Genomic DNA, 15,705 nt, shown 5'->3' with positions numbered 1-15,705 from the left:
AACTCAGGCCACTATTTTATTCAGTGCTTTGAAGAACTGAGTTGAAAGTCTTGGGCTAGCTTTGTAAAAGATGGCAAGTGTAACAACTGATGGAGCCCGTGTTTTGACAGAGAAAAGCATGTTTTTGATAAATTAAAGAAGATATCTCAACCATAAACTTTAAACGAGAAAGTTTGCTCTAAGCTGAATTGAATATCATTTATGTTAACGTGGTACCCACTCTCAGAAATATAACTTATCACTGCCAAGGGTCTTAACCACAGACAGTTTCGATAAGTACTTGAAGATTAGGAAACAAAATATTCCGAAGTTCGTTATAACAATAGTATCCGCTAGCTTAGCATGGGGCAAGGTAGTGAGAAGAAATGGAATTTCAAGGAAGAAATTGTTATGTTCCTTGAAGGGCATTGACTGTGACTCTCTTACCAATATTTCTAATGAAGAGTTGAAGACAGACTTCATGTTTTCATCGGAAGTATTGCACATAAAATGTATGTGCATGTTAAATCATTTCAAACAAATCTTTCCCATTTCTACAGGCAAGCAAGTGAAAACAGGTTTTGTCATTTTAGTTTGTTGAAAGGTGAAACTATTTCTAATGAAATGGTTGAAAAGTAAAAGACTCATTTGAATTCTTTGATTGTGGAATTTGAAAGCCAATGTTAAGACGTCAAGAACCTTGAATCAGTTTTCTATACACTCAGCTCACCATTTAGTGCAGAAGCTGAATCAGCTCTAGAGGACATACCTCCAAGCAAATTATGAACTGAAAGAGAAGTTCAATTCAATTATTCCGCGGGAGTTTTATGAGTCCCAGAAGCTGTATTTCAACACCTTAAAAAATTTGTGCTGCTAAACTTTCACATTACTTTTGTGCACATGCATGTGTAAACAAATATTTTTTCTCTGTTTGAAATTAAACAAGTGTAAGAACAGGTCGATGCTGACTGACTGTAATTTGATAGCAGTCACACGGATAACTAGTAATCAAGTTCCACAATTCTGGATCATTATGCACGAGTGTAAACAGTTAAACACTTCAACTTAAGTACAACTGTTCATTTGTGGTGAAATTGTGAAATATAAACAGACGATAACAAAATAAATAAAAAATTATCATAACATTATTTTCAGAAATTGCTAATTCCCTCAACTGAGATTGTAAAAAATTAAACGTAAATGTATAACACAATATAAATAAGAATTAAAAGACATTATACACAGCTAGCTAGCGTATTTTTCTAAGTTGTAAGTACATTATATATATATGTATGCGGCCCCCCATTCCTAAAAGTTTTGTAATGCGGCCCTCGATGGGAAAAGGTTGCCCACCCCTGCCATAGACTTATATATTATATCTAGACTGGAAACCGGAAAAAAATTCTTATCCGCGACTGATTGTTTCACAGACCTATACATATATAGATTTTAATATTTGTTAACTCTTTTTTCAGGCTCTAAGGGGAGTAGCCCCAATCAATCTTTTCTGTCTTAGAAAAGTAATGATCTTTAGTTTACAAAATTTAGAAATAATGCAAAATCATTTCTCGGATATTCACGCAAATATATGAAACAAAGCAAGAAAGCCATTTCCTGTTTGTTTCCATTGAGATAATGTTTCAAAAATCCTACATCGAAATAATTCATGTTGATTTAAATCATCTTATGTACATTTAAATAGATCGATTACATAGATCTTTACTAGATTATGTATCTAAACATTGCAAAATAATAATTATGAGACGAGAGTACTCTTATTTTTGATGTTCAATTACTAGATCTAGATCTAAAAATTAAATTACATATTACATAGGTTAGGGTTGAAAAAAAGACAACTTTACATCTTTGAACTACTTTACAAAACAACGCCTTGAACCAACTTTCTAAAAAATTTTCACATTTTTTGTAGTGCTAAAATATCTCCATGTCCAGTCTAGAGTAGTATATATAAGTCTATGGGTATTATAGACTAGCGAATCTTTCAACTTTAGTGTTTTTCTGAATGCCATTTGAAAATAATTTCAAGCGTTTCCTAAATCAGCCAAGAAAACAATCATGAATGCGAATAGTACTCGATAGTATACTGTTATGGAATGGCTATTGTAAAACAAAATTAAAATATTTAAAAGAAAAAATATTTTAGTTTTTAGAACTACAAAGGAATTTTTCAATATTGCTAATTTCACTATGAAACTAATTTATTAGAGGCCCCGCAATGAGAAAAGTCTTTATTAACGTTGTGTAAATTCCTGTGCTATTTCCATATGCCTTACTGTGCCGATAATTTTTAGTTAGTTGGCAGCTTATTTCAACTCACTCTATCTGTCTGTCTGTCTGTCAGGCCAAACATTTGTGCACCTTATTTCTCCGACACCCAAACTCGGATTAAGCTAACATTAAAAAAAATAAATATTTCTTTTACCTGACAACACAAGAATCAATAAATTTTTTAAAAACCATATTAGTTAATTAATTATTAGTAGAAAATAACTTTGTTTGGTATCCCAAACAAGAGAAAGAAATAGTATTTGACTGAAATGCTGATATAAAGTCCCCTTTATATTTGGCTGCCGTCTAAGGCTTAGTGAACACAAAACATAAAATAGAAAAAAATAGATAATTATACCATCTTTCATGTTCATAGACTCTTCGCTAGTAGAGTGGTTACCTCGTTGGCTGAATGCTTTAAGCCCAAACGTTAGAGTCCAGGTATTTCTCTTTTTGAAAAAAAAAATCATTTTAAAAGAGATCACCCAAATACGTTTTATTTTCCTCTTTCCCAACCGGCCCAGACAAGTGATAGGATCATAGCGTATTGAGAACGCTAAAATCATGAAATTGCGCTAAACAAAAACAATAGGAAAAAAAATTCTAATCGAGAAGATTTATTATTGTTAGTCTATTTTAATTACATGACTGATCCAAACCTATATATAATGTAGAAATGTAATCTTTGTTGTTTTTAAACGTATTTTTAGCGGCCCCCGGAAGGGGAAAATCCACTATTAGGTTTGTGCAAAATGTCTGTCTGTCCGTCTGTACGTCTGTCACACTCAGATCTCAAAAACTAGAAGAAACGTGAAAAATATTATTTCACCATGCGATACGGCTTGAAATGTTTATATGCAACGACTACTTTTGGTTTTTTAAAAGCAATCTGTTTAGTTTATAAAATTAATTATGCAAGCGAATTTTTCGCAAAAATACACCAATTCTAAAACTATTGCGTAAATGTAAGGGAGGCAATATTACACTATGTTAACAAAAAAAAAAAAAAGACAATATGTTGTGTATTTTCAGTATCATTAAGTCAAATATATTTATAAATGTAAAAAAAATGTTCACAACAAAATATAAATATTAGTTAAACGTGTTTTTTCTGATCAACTAACTGCTAAAATTAAAAGAAAACATTTATGTTTGTTTATAAAGGCAAAGAATGTACTTTGTATGTAAATATCACGCACATTTTTTAAAATAGACTTTTTATACAGCGACTTTCGTGCAGTAGCGTGACAAGTATCTTCAAGACATGGTGCTATCAGTTCCCTCAAAATAAAAAAAAATATCAGATTTTGTTTATTTTTGTTTAGTGCCCCCATCAGGAAAAAAGAGGTTTATGTGCGTTTTGTCTGTCGGCCTGTCTGTCCGTCACGTTTAGATAAAAAACAATTCTAAAACCTATTGAAAATCTGATTTACCCTTTAATATTCATCCCGTAACATCTCAATAGTTTTAATTAAGTATCTATAATTGATTGTTCCGGATGCTTTTGTGCAAAACTAATCAATGCCAACGAATGTTTGTTTGCTCTTCTAACCTATATTACATTTAATTTCCATGCTTAAACGTTGCAAAAACACATTATCAATAATATGTTGTCCCGTTATTTTATGTAAATAGCATATAAATGCTAAATCAAAAACTCTATACTGACAGTTATATTTCATTAACTGTAAAAAAAATCTTGCGGATATTGTTTTATAAAAAATGAATTATGACAAAAGATTGTTTGAAATCGTATAATTGACTAATATTACACTTATATTCTTTGACAATACATCACTATAGTTTGATTATCGATATCCAAATGTTCCGTATTTTTATCTTTAAACAAATTTCAAAAATATCGACAATAAGTTGTTCGAGGCTTTAAAAAAAAAGAAAGTAATTTACTAGAAACGATTATTGAAAATCACTCTTTAGACTTAATTTACATTTAATTTTCTTGCTGAAACATTACACAAGTTTTTTAATCGAAAAAGAATGTTCAGGATTTTGAAAGTCTCTCCACAAGGATGTGGTACTAATGTTTATACGAGACGATCCCAAAAAATTAATTAACGGTATTACATTGATCAGGAATTCTCTTTTTCTCTTACTATTTATACAAACATCTGGAACAATCTATTATATATACTTAAATCTATTGCGTTCATACCTAAAACTATTGCGATGTTTCGAATGTGAAAGTTAAGCAGCAAAGTTTTTTTTAAAGTGTGGAAATACAGTTTCTGGCACCCATAAAACTCCCGCGGAAGAACTGACTGGAACTTCTCTTTTGGGTCGTAATTGGCTTGGAGGTATGTCCTCTGGAGCTGAATGAGCTTCTGCACCAAATGGTGAGCTGAGGGTAATGAGAACTGGTTCCAAGCTCTTTACGTCTTAAAATTTGCTTTTCGAATTCACAATCTAGGTATCCAAATAAGTTTTGTACTTTTCAACATTTCACTTGAAATGCTTTCATCTTTTAACAAAAGGAAAATGACAAAATATGTTTTCACTTGCCTGGAGAAATGGGAAAGCTTTGTTTGAAAAGATTTAACATGCACATACATTGCATTACTCCCGATGTAAAGTGGGAATTCCGTCTTCCACTCTTCATTAGAATTATTTGTCATAAGACTAAGACTAAGACTAAGACTGAGACTGCTTTATTGATCCTTACGGAAATTTGTTGTGATTACAAGGACTCGTTTCTCATATAAAGACAACACAACACATAATATCTTTCAATTAACATAATTTCTTCCTTTAGATACCAAAATACCATTTTCTGCTCGATACCATCTTGCCCATGTTAGGCCAGCGGATATGCATTCTACTGTGGTTTCGGATGTTCCTACAGAGTTGAAGTCTAAACCTCCCGCAGGACGTCGTAATGTTTTGCTTCCGAATCTTAAGTACTCCTACAAACTACCTGTGATGAAATCCCTTAGCTCTGATTAGTTGGGTCAATAATACATTTGATATCCAATGCAGCTTTGCGCAAACTTTCCCGTTTAAGTTTATGGAAGGTTTTGTTCTATTTTTCTCAGTCAAAGCACGGGCGCCACCAGATGTTACACATGCCATCTTGTTCCAAGCCAACAAGGATGGCTGCCTGGTCGTGCGGTTAGCGCGCTGGACTGTCGTTCGGATTTATCGACGGTCGAGGGTTCAAACCCTGCCCGCTGCCATCCCCCGTCGTCCTGCGGGAGGTTTGGACTAGGAAGTAAACTATCTTCAACTCTGAAGGAACATCCGAAACATGTAAAACATTTTACAAAAACATTTTTACAAAAACAGTACACTTTCAACTCATTTCTTCAGAACATTGAATAAATGCTAGCTTGAGATGTATCTTTTCACTGGGTGCTTTGATAGCAAATAAGAATAATCTTTATTTACTTAAATATTTTAGAATGACATGTAGCGACAATGTTTCTTTGACTCTTCATCATAAGTGATATGAATCAGAAGTTTCAATAATTCATTTAGATTTTAGAATTATTAATTCTTAAATATATTTGCATTTTTATATGTATTACCTGTGAGCACACCTGATGTCTTTAGGTGTCCGAGTGCCGTATAAAAGTCTCCGGTAGGCCGCATGTGACCCGCGGGTCGTAATTTGTCCACCCCTGCACAAGAGCTCTATTTTTAAAACTAGATTTAGATTTAGATTTAGATTCTAATTAAAATCATTGTAGATTCTAGATTCTAAATCCAAACGACAGTTCAGCGCGTGAAACGCACGAACAGGCAGCCATGATTAGATTAGATTAGACTAGATAAAAATCTATAAATTCAATTTCTAGAATTAAAGTGTAGATTTTTATTTCCAAATGTCTAGATCAATATTGCAATGTAATAAAGTACTAAAACTAATCTACTATTTTTAAATTCAATATTGCATTCAGTCTAAAATAGATCATCTAGACTCTTTTTCCTACATAAATCTTATCTTAATTACATCTACATTATTCAAAATTATTATTTTAGATCTAGATCTAGTAGATATGGATTTTAAGAGTGCTAAATCAGAAGTTTAATTTAGGTTTATCTAGATCCTCATTCTAGTTCTATTTAAATGAAAATGTCTTTCCACCCAGAAAAATGTCAGTTGTTAAGAGTAACAAAAAAAACTAAAACAAATTAATTCCACTTATCTTATTCATGGCAAACCAGTAACACAGACTAAAAACGCAAAATACCTAGGTGTTATAATAAATGAAAAACTGTCATGGAATCCACATATTGATGAAACTACAAAAAAATCAAACAAAGCATTAGGATTCATTAAAAGAAATTTCTATAAATCAAATAAGAACATAAAACTAAAATGTTATTTAGCCTTGGTTAGACCAATAATAGAATATGCATCCTCCGTTTGGGACCCCTCAACTCAAGAAAACATTAAGAAACTGGAACAGACACAAAATAGAGCAGTGAGATTCATAACAAACGAATATTCACATTTGACTAGAGTAACACCTTTAGTAAAATCACTAAATTTAGAAAGCCTTTAGGACAGAAGGCTCAAAAGTAAAGTAGCAATCATACATAAAACACTGAACCATAATCTTCAAATACATAAACAATAATAAAATACTCTGAAAGACACAAAGATAAAGGCACATTCCTCGTCCCATATGCTAGGACAAATTTGTACAAATACTCCTTCTTCCCTAGTGCTATTAGAGCATGGAATGGGTTGCCTGAGCTAGCCAGGAAAATCAGTGACTTGGCAGAATTTAAGTCATTGGTTAATATGCATGACTAAATGTATGACGCGTAGGACGTAATCATCTTCTTTTTTGAAGTAACGTCTGTATTATATAAGATAAGATAAATGTCAATAGCTCTGTTGGTAACTGTGTTGTGACATCGAGCAGACGTTGCCGATGTACAAGCTCGATGCCTTGTTCTTTTCTTTCTTTTTTTTTTTTTTTCAATTACAAATCAATACCAAAAGATTATCCAAAATCGCTCGTCTGACATATTGTACATATCCAGTAGGTGTCATGCCGTAATGTGTAATATATCTTTTTAACAATAATAGGCTATTAGTTTGTTATTAAGTTAACGGCAATGCCTGGTCGTGCGGTTGGCGCGCAGGACTGATTATCTCGACGGTCCAGGTTTCATACCCTGCTAGATGCGCTCTCCAGAGTTCCTTCTTTTCATTCACTCACAGTCGTATACTAAAACCCAACCCATTTGGACAACAGTGTCTTTCAGGAAGTGTTCACACGTCACTAAATAGCGGCGTGTGCTACGCCTTGGGTCGACTAGTACGTTTATGATAGGCTTGATACTCCCCCCCCCCCACCTTATGATTAGCAAGACTTGATTATGAAGATAGAAATTTAACTGTTCCGACTTATGGAATCGCATTGTCGTAGACGTGTTGAAGAATGAATGAAAGTTTTTGAATTTATGAATTACAGAGAATTCTTGCGAATGTAATAACTTCTAAACCTTAGAGGATGATACTATGTCATTTTATTGAATAGTTAAGTTTAAACATTGTTCATTATGTAGTCATTGTCTGATTTATATTCTAATATGGCTTTATACATTGAATTGAATTGTAAAAAAAATAGTAAGGAGTGCCTGCTCTGACAGTGCATCTCCTACTGTCAGTTTTTTTTTTTTTTTTTTTTTTTATACATCGCTAATCAGTTTGAGAAACGGTAAACTAAAATTAATTAAAACAAAATAGATATGAGACTATTTATGTGTGTGTACATTTACAACATACATTGATTATGCAGAAAGACCAATTTACAAGCAAACTATTTTAAACATTCTATTAGAATAAAGAAAGCCTAGCCAAGGAGGAGGCTATCCCACGTATACTTAAATCTTAAAAAAGATGAAGTTATTTCCCCTATTCGATATCAAACAAATATCGAAAAAAATAATTAATTGCTAATAATCAACTTAATAATTAATTAATTTTCAATTGATTCTTGTTTGTTAAATACATTTAAATTTTGTTAAAGTCTCAAATTAGTTGGATAAAGATTACAATCAACTAAGGCAGGGGTTCTCAACCTGTGGTCGCGACCCCCTTGGGGGTCGATTGACGTTTTGCCAGGGGTCGCCTAAGACCATCGAAAATGTGGATTTTATTATCTATTCTTCTATTGCTGTATGTGTGTGGGGAGGGGGTCGCGGCATAGTGGGGGGTTGTAAAAAGGAGTCGCCGAGCATAAAAGATTGAGAACAGCTGATCTAAGGGGACCAAACCCAACATATTTAGCTATATCTGTGAATAGTAAAGGATTAATTCCCATGTTGGTATCAAACAAAATAATAAAATAATTAATTACCAGTACTTTATTGACGAATTAGTTGTGTTTTTTAAATTGATTAATGACTTCATGACCAATGAATAATTGTGCAAAGTTTCAACTTGATCCGAGAATGGATGTGAGAGAAATAACGTCTACAAACATTTAACCAGACAGACTGACAAAGTTGATATAAGCTTTGTACAAATCTAACGTAAGTGCCTACAGTACAAAATCAATGAACATATATCAAAACAAGTGATTCCTTCAAAATAAAGCACTTTGTCGCATCTCAAAGTGTTTCAAAACTCAGTACTGAAAAATTGAATATGCACCTATTGCTTTGCCAGCAAGTCATATAGTTTTATGCGTGGTCGAGAGGCCAAGTGCCCTTGAACTTGGCTTGGCTTGGCTACTTAGAAGGGGGCTCGAGGTTCGACACCCGACTCGGGCAGAGTTGTGTTTACTGAGCGCCTAAAGGCAGCACGGAAAACCAACTCCTAGATACCCCCTCACCCCAATGGTCCACAAATGAGATTGGACCAAAAGCGCTCTGAGCATGCTATAAGCATGAAAGTAGCGCTATATAAAAGCTATTATAAAAATAAAAATTTCATCAAAGTAGACCTGATCATCACATCGCTCTCTTTGGTCAGCACAGTCACACATTTTTAACAACGGTAGTATTCTTTTTTCATGGACTCATTAAATTTCTAAACCAAACTTTCAAACATTGAGTCTGAAGTTTGCTGAAAGCTAAATCGATAACGACAAGTGAAGACAGGAAAAAGATTTGCGCTGATCCGATCGATGAGCGAAAATCGATGAATATTAGCAATAGACACCATATACATTATTGATTCGTTTCAATATTATCTCATCTTATCTTATCTATTATATTGAGATCTAGTTTCTAGCTAAACCGTATTGTCGAATTTTCAATTGGGCTTTTTGTATTTAATAGTTCAATGTGACAGAAAGACAGATTTACATTAGGCCTAGAGCCTCCCGCGCCGTTCGGCGCAATGGGTGGCAAGCTGTCTCCGCAAAGATCTGTCACTAGCAATGTTTGAAGCCTCTTTCCACCTGCTGTTCATTGCTTTTAGATTAACATATGCACCACACTAAAACACCTTGTCCTAATGTCCTAGTGACCTAAACATTTTTTTAAAAAGTCCACTATTTCCTTTTGAGACGCTGAAACAGCTGTGATGTCCTATCTGACGTAGACAAAGTTATAGTCTGTTGGTGGTTTATGTATGGTTTTATTTCTTTATGGACTTATTGCTAATGTTACGATTAGTGTTCAGTTTAACAGCTTAGAAATATCAGTTTAAGAGCTTAGAAATATCAGTTTAAAAGCTTAGAAATATCAGTTTAACAGCTTAGAAATATCAGTTTAACAGCTTAGAAATATCAGTTTAAAAGCTTAGAAATATCAGTTTAACAGCTTAGAAATATCAGTTTAACAGCTTAGAAATATCAGTTTAAAAGCTTAGAAATATCAGTTTAACAGCTTAGAAATATCAGTTTAACAGCTTAGACATATCAAAGAAAACGGGATACCAACTCAGGAGGAAACGAAAGACTTGTGGGTATATGTTAGAAATCTAAGGGACAAACTCTTTAGAATTAATGACTTTGTTTATGGCAATCTTAGAGAAACCCAAAATAAATCCAAATCTATCTATGACAAGAAGTCCAAACAAAGACAGTTTAAAATAGGTGACAAAGTATTAGTGGAAACGGCAACGGAAGGTGATGCCCTTCAGAAAAGGTATGATGGCCCATACGAGGTAGTGGGCAAGGAAAGTGATGTCAACTACACCGTACATGTCCCTGGTAAGAGAAAAGGAAAAACTCGTTGTCACATAAACAGGTTAAAGAAATTTCACTAAAGATCCTTAGACTAGGCAACTGTACTAGCTATTGTAAAGAGTTCAGTCCCCATGGGAAAAGAGAACCAGGTATATGCTGACACCGTTCTTGACAAAGAAATCCCTACAGTTAAGATAAAAAAGCCCTGAAGCCCTGTGTAAGTCGTTATAAAAGTTAGAACATCTTAGTCAGCAAGAAAGGGAGGCAACCGGTGATTTAATCCAAGCGTACCCACAGTTGTTGTCTGATGTGCCTAAGCAGACAAACTTAGTGGTACATGAAGTTGACGTAGGGGATGCAACTCCTGTGAAGCAACACCCTTACAGACTACCTCTCGCCCAATCTCAATTCTTAACTTCTGAGATAAACTATATGCTGGAAAATAACATTATAGAAAGAAGTGAAAGCCCATGGAGCTCAACATGCGTGTGGTATCTAAACCTGATGGTACATATAGATTCTGTACCGACTATAGAAAAGTGAATCTAGTGACCGAAGCAGATGCATTTCAAATTTCACGCATTGATGACTTAATCGATCGAGTTGGTCAGGCCACCTATGTAACAAAAATCGATCACTTGTCAGGGTATTGGGAAGTTTCTTTATCGGAGGAGGCGAAACAAGTTTCTGCCTTTTGCACTTCAGTTGGCCTATATCAGTACAAAGTTATGCCTTTTGGTATGGAAAACGCTCCAGCTACTTTCCAGAGGTTGATGAACAAATTTATTGCCGACACTCCAAACTGTTCAGCCTATCTTGATGATTTAGTTATATACCATGATGACTTTGATGCTCATCTGGCTTGTCTAAGGACTTTATTTCAAAAGCTGAAGAGCTCCAATCTCACTATTAATCTTAACAAATGTGATTTCTGTAGAGCAGAAATACAATATTTAGGTTACATTGTGGGTAACGGGAATGTTAAACCTATTCAGGCTAAAGTGGAAGCCATTCAAGAGAACCCTGTAACTAAGTCTTTAAAGGAAGTTAGAAGGTTTTTGGGTATGACGGGATATTATCGTAAGCTTTGCAGTAATTATTCAGCTATAGCTGTCCCTTTAACTGACCAACTAATTGGGGAAAAAAATTAAATGGAACACTTCAGCTCAAAGAGTTTTTGAAGAACTGAAATGTGTTCATAGTACAGCCCCAGTTTTAAAAGCAATTGACCATTCTAAACCTCTCTTTTTGCATGTTGATGTATGTGACTCTGGGGTGGGTGCGGTCTTGACCCACACCGATGAAACTGGTAATAAACACCCAATATCATTCTTTTCCCAAAAATGTAAGTCGCATCAGATGCATTATAGCGTGGTAGAAAAAGAAGCATTGGGTCTTGTTTTAACAGTTCTTTATTTCATCGACTATATAAATAGTAATTTGTATCCTGTAACAGTATACACAGATCATAACCTTCTAACTGTCATAAACCAGATGAGGGGGAAGAATCAAAGGATCCTGAGATGTAGCTCAACTCTCCAACCTTTTGATCTAAATAGTGTACATGTTAAAGGGAAAGAGAATGTAGTTGCTGACGCTCTGTCAAGAGCGTGAATGTAATAGTTCAAAAGAAAACAACCAATCCATTGATACTTTTGTATTGTAAAGAATGTTAGACTTTTTTCTCTCTCTTTCGTGTTTGAGTTGCTTTATAGACAAAGGGAGATAATATAAAGCTGATGTAAAATTTTCTTATTGAAAAAAACGCTTTTCTTTGTAATCAAGTTGAATGCCTTGTGTATACAATTGCCACTTCCTCTTGAGCCTTTGAGCTGACCAGTGTACATTATTTGTAACTAAATCTCCATAATGTTTATATAATACTTGTGTTGTTGTGCTCTAATGAAACCCCGATATGACAATTTTGTCTGTTTTTTAAAGGAGATTTTAATAATTTTAGGAGATTTTCATGATTTTTTCGTATATTTTACAATTTCATGAGAATTTCAGAAACCCTATAATTATAAGTTAAAATGGTTTATTTTAATAATTTACACCTAGAATTCGCGAGGGGCTTATGAAAGTGCGGGGCCCGCTGCGGCCGCATAGGTTGCAGGGGCCTTTGACCGGCCATTGTATGTGTTTCGTGTGTGAATTTTGGTCGTATTTGCATCTTTAATGTTATTGTTACAGTAATTACGCTGAGGTAGTCAATTGTAGTCAAACTGAATTTCCATTTGATTGGATCAATAAAAATTATCTTATCTTATCTTATCTTAAAAGGGGCTGTAGCAATGTTTCTTGAAATACAATAGTATATGTATATGTTTGAAACAACAATTACTAGCTAATTTTTCACACCTTGAAAACCTTGGTTTGATTATTATAATTTTACTAAGTTGCATTTATCTAACGTTAGAGTTGCCGTTTCGGTATTACGTGTAGTCCCTCTCATGACTTATATGTTTGTATTCAATCGTCTTCAATGAGGTGTAGGGCTGAATAAATAAATACGTTTTCGTGTACGTTTTGCGCGCCGTCTTATGTAGCAATTAGCTGGATAGTAATTCATTGAAGAAATTCCTTGAGCTGACTGGAAAGACTCCTTGCTATATTTTAAGCATGACAAGAAATACAAGATTGAGAAATTGTTAAATCTACGTTTAGTTTCACAAAGGAAGTATCAATTTTAAACATCAGATTTTCTAACATCAGATTTTCTAACATCAGATTTTCTAACATCAGATTTTCTATGCCACTTTGTTTTTATTGAAGACATATGCAAATCTGAAGAAAAATGAGAAAAGGACTCAGGGTGTGTGTGTGTGTGTGTTGGGGGAGAGGAGAAGAACAAAGAAAAAGTTGAACTCTAAAAAAAAACCATTCAAACAGCCTAAGCCGTGTATACAGTGTCAAGACCTAGGCCTGACAGACTGATTTAAATAAGATCTTTATATTAATGAATTCTTTTACATATTTTGCGGTTTTTTTTTTCAATGTAGCGAGCTAAAAATTTCTTTGGTCTTTTTTTTTTTTATTTGTTTAGGTCTTTTCTTCAGTCACGCAGTCGACTGGTGAAGTTGTGTGTGGTTTCAGGGGCAGTAACTCTGGTGACATTCATGGTCTACTACTACACGCCTGTACATAAGTTTAAATCGTACTGTGAGTTGTGTCCCTTTTTTTTTACTTCTTAACTTTCGTCGTCTCTGTAATTTAGCAGGGGTAGAAAACTCTAGTTACTTATACACTTAGAGCCATAAATATATATAAAAAAAATCTAGTTTACACCTGAGATGAGCTATGGAATTCGAGCAGTCAAATAACAAAAAAAAAATCTATATCTGTGTTCACATTATAATTTAGAGGAGTCCTTTTACATCAATCTTTAGTACCAATACTTTATAAACTTTAATATTGTTAACTAGCCCCACGACCGTGGGCGCCGTGGTTAGGTGGTTAAGCGCTTGGTCTCCGAACCTGGGGTCGAATTTCGGTAAAGACTTGGATTTTGAATTTCGTGATTTTTAGGGCACCCCTGAGCTCACCCAACTGTAATGGGTACTTGACTTAAGTTGGGGAAAGTAAAGGTGGTCGTTTTGCTGACCATATTACACCTAACTTGTTGACTAGACCAAAGAAACATATAATCTTAAGGTCACAAGGTCCAAAATAGGAATTATTTAGCCCTTTATCTGGATAAACTGTTCATTAGCTTACAAATTGTTGAGACGCACTTTAGGTGACTGCTAGTGAACGCGCAATTGTGACGACATTAATTCAAAGCGAGGCTGCAGCTTAAATCTAGATAAACAGACAGACGAGGCTAGGCTTTCATAGGAGCAACATCCTTGTTATAGTGGCCTAGACTAGACCGTTCCCGTTCAGTATTAAATATTCATATTTGATCTACACCTGTTGATTTACTTTATTGTATATGTCTTAATCTGTAAGTCCAAAAACTATCCAATCTTCTGATTAGCACAAACTCAACAGACCAAGATTAGGCATATAAAAAAATACATTTTTAGAGCAGTGAAGATCTAAGATATCTTACGACTAGTGCCTCACGATACAGGCTGCGAATATTATATTTAAAAATGTATTTAGATCTATATACTTGCCATATACATTATGGAGGCGCGGTGGCTGAACGGTAAAGCGCTTTGCTACCGAACCGAGGTGCCAGGTTCGGATCCTGGTGATGACTGGGGCATTAATTACGGGAGCGTCAGAGTTCACCAGCTCTAATGGGTACCTGGCATTAAAACTCAAACTAAGGAGGTTGGTCGTTGTGCTGGTTACATGACAGTGGGCCTTAGAAGCAGATGAACTTTACATAATCAGCCCTAATAGATCGCAAAGTCTTAAAGAGGAACGTATTTGTACTTCTTATATACATTATAGTATGTGAAATAAAAATATATAGAAATATATAGAAATGGCATTTAGGTTAGGGTTAGGTATGGAATTGTGCTACTCCTGCAGATAATCAGCTTGATGTAAAATGTCGCGTTTCGGATGTCATCCCTGCATATCAAAGTGGTCTGAGAGGTAGAGTGCTAGACTTCTGAACCGAAAGGTTCCAGTTTCGAATCTCGTTGAAGACTGGGATTTTTAATTTGGGATCCTAGTCCACCCAGCTCTAAAAGGTAATGTCTCAAGTGGAGACTGTGACCTATTTCGACCAGTTTCTAGAAGCTCAGGTCAAGGCAGTGCTGACCAGAGTAAACAAGTTAATTTTAGCCATCCAGTCAGAGAAAGAGATTAAGGGGAAAAAATAGGATACGTCAGCTTCTAGAAGGTCACAGTTAATAAAATAATTAGGGAAGACGTTTTTATGATTCTGGAAAGCACGATTGAGAAAATTAGGAGAAATTTAGTTAGTCGGGGTCCTCGCATTGTAACGGTCTTTGCTCAGTAACGGTCTTGTGTTAGTATGAGTTTAAACATTTGCGGTTCCATTAGTTGTAGTTGGGGCAATGATAATCGGTTGGTTGTTGTGCTGGCCACATCACACCAATGTTAACCGTGGTTTATTGAAACAGAAGACCTTTACGTCATCTGCCATATAGATCTCAAGGTCTGAATGCACTATTATGAAACAATAACCGTATTGAGGAAATGGGTCTTGTCACACTCAGATCTCGAAAATTTTAAGAGAAATCAAAAATATTATTTCACCATGCGATGCGGCTTGAAAAGTTTAGGTAAAACGACTACTTTTGGTTTTCTAAAAGCAAACCGTTTAATTTATAAAATTAATTATGTAAGAGATTTTTTCATAAAAATACACCAATTCTAAAACAATTACATGAATGTAAGGGAG

General features: G+C 34.6%; 1 protein-coding gene across 3 annotated transcripts in view; it reads left to right on the top strand.

Annotated features, from left to right (window-relative positions):
- LOC129928426 (uncharacterized) overlaps positions 1 to 15,705 on the top strand; it is a 40,059-nt gene that overhangs the window by 3,176 nt on the left and 21,178 nt on the right. For 2 of the 3 annotated variants that reach the window (XM_056042770.1, XM_056042772.1), the window contains exon 2: positions 13,426 to 13,541. The exons of the other annotated variant lie outside the window; for it this stretch is intronic. In XM_056042770.1, coding sequence (XP_055898745.1) covers positions 13,426 to 13,541 — 116 coding nt within the window. The remainder of the gene's footprint in view (positions 1 to 13,425; positions 13,542 to 15,705) is intronic. 3 annotated transcript variants of the gene reach the window in all.

The sequence above is a fragment of the Biomphalaria glabrata genome, chromosome 9 (genome assembly GCF_947242115.1).
Source record: "Biomphalaria glabrata chromosome 9, xgBioGlab47.1, whole genome shotgun sequence".
Classification (NCBI taxonomy): Eukaryota; Metazoa; Mollusca; class Gastropoda; family Planorbidae; genus Biomphalaria; species Biomphalaria glabrata.
The sequence above is the reverse complement of the archived record's forward strand: the minus strand, read 5'-3'. Positions and strand labels throughout refer to the sequence as shown.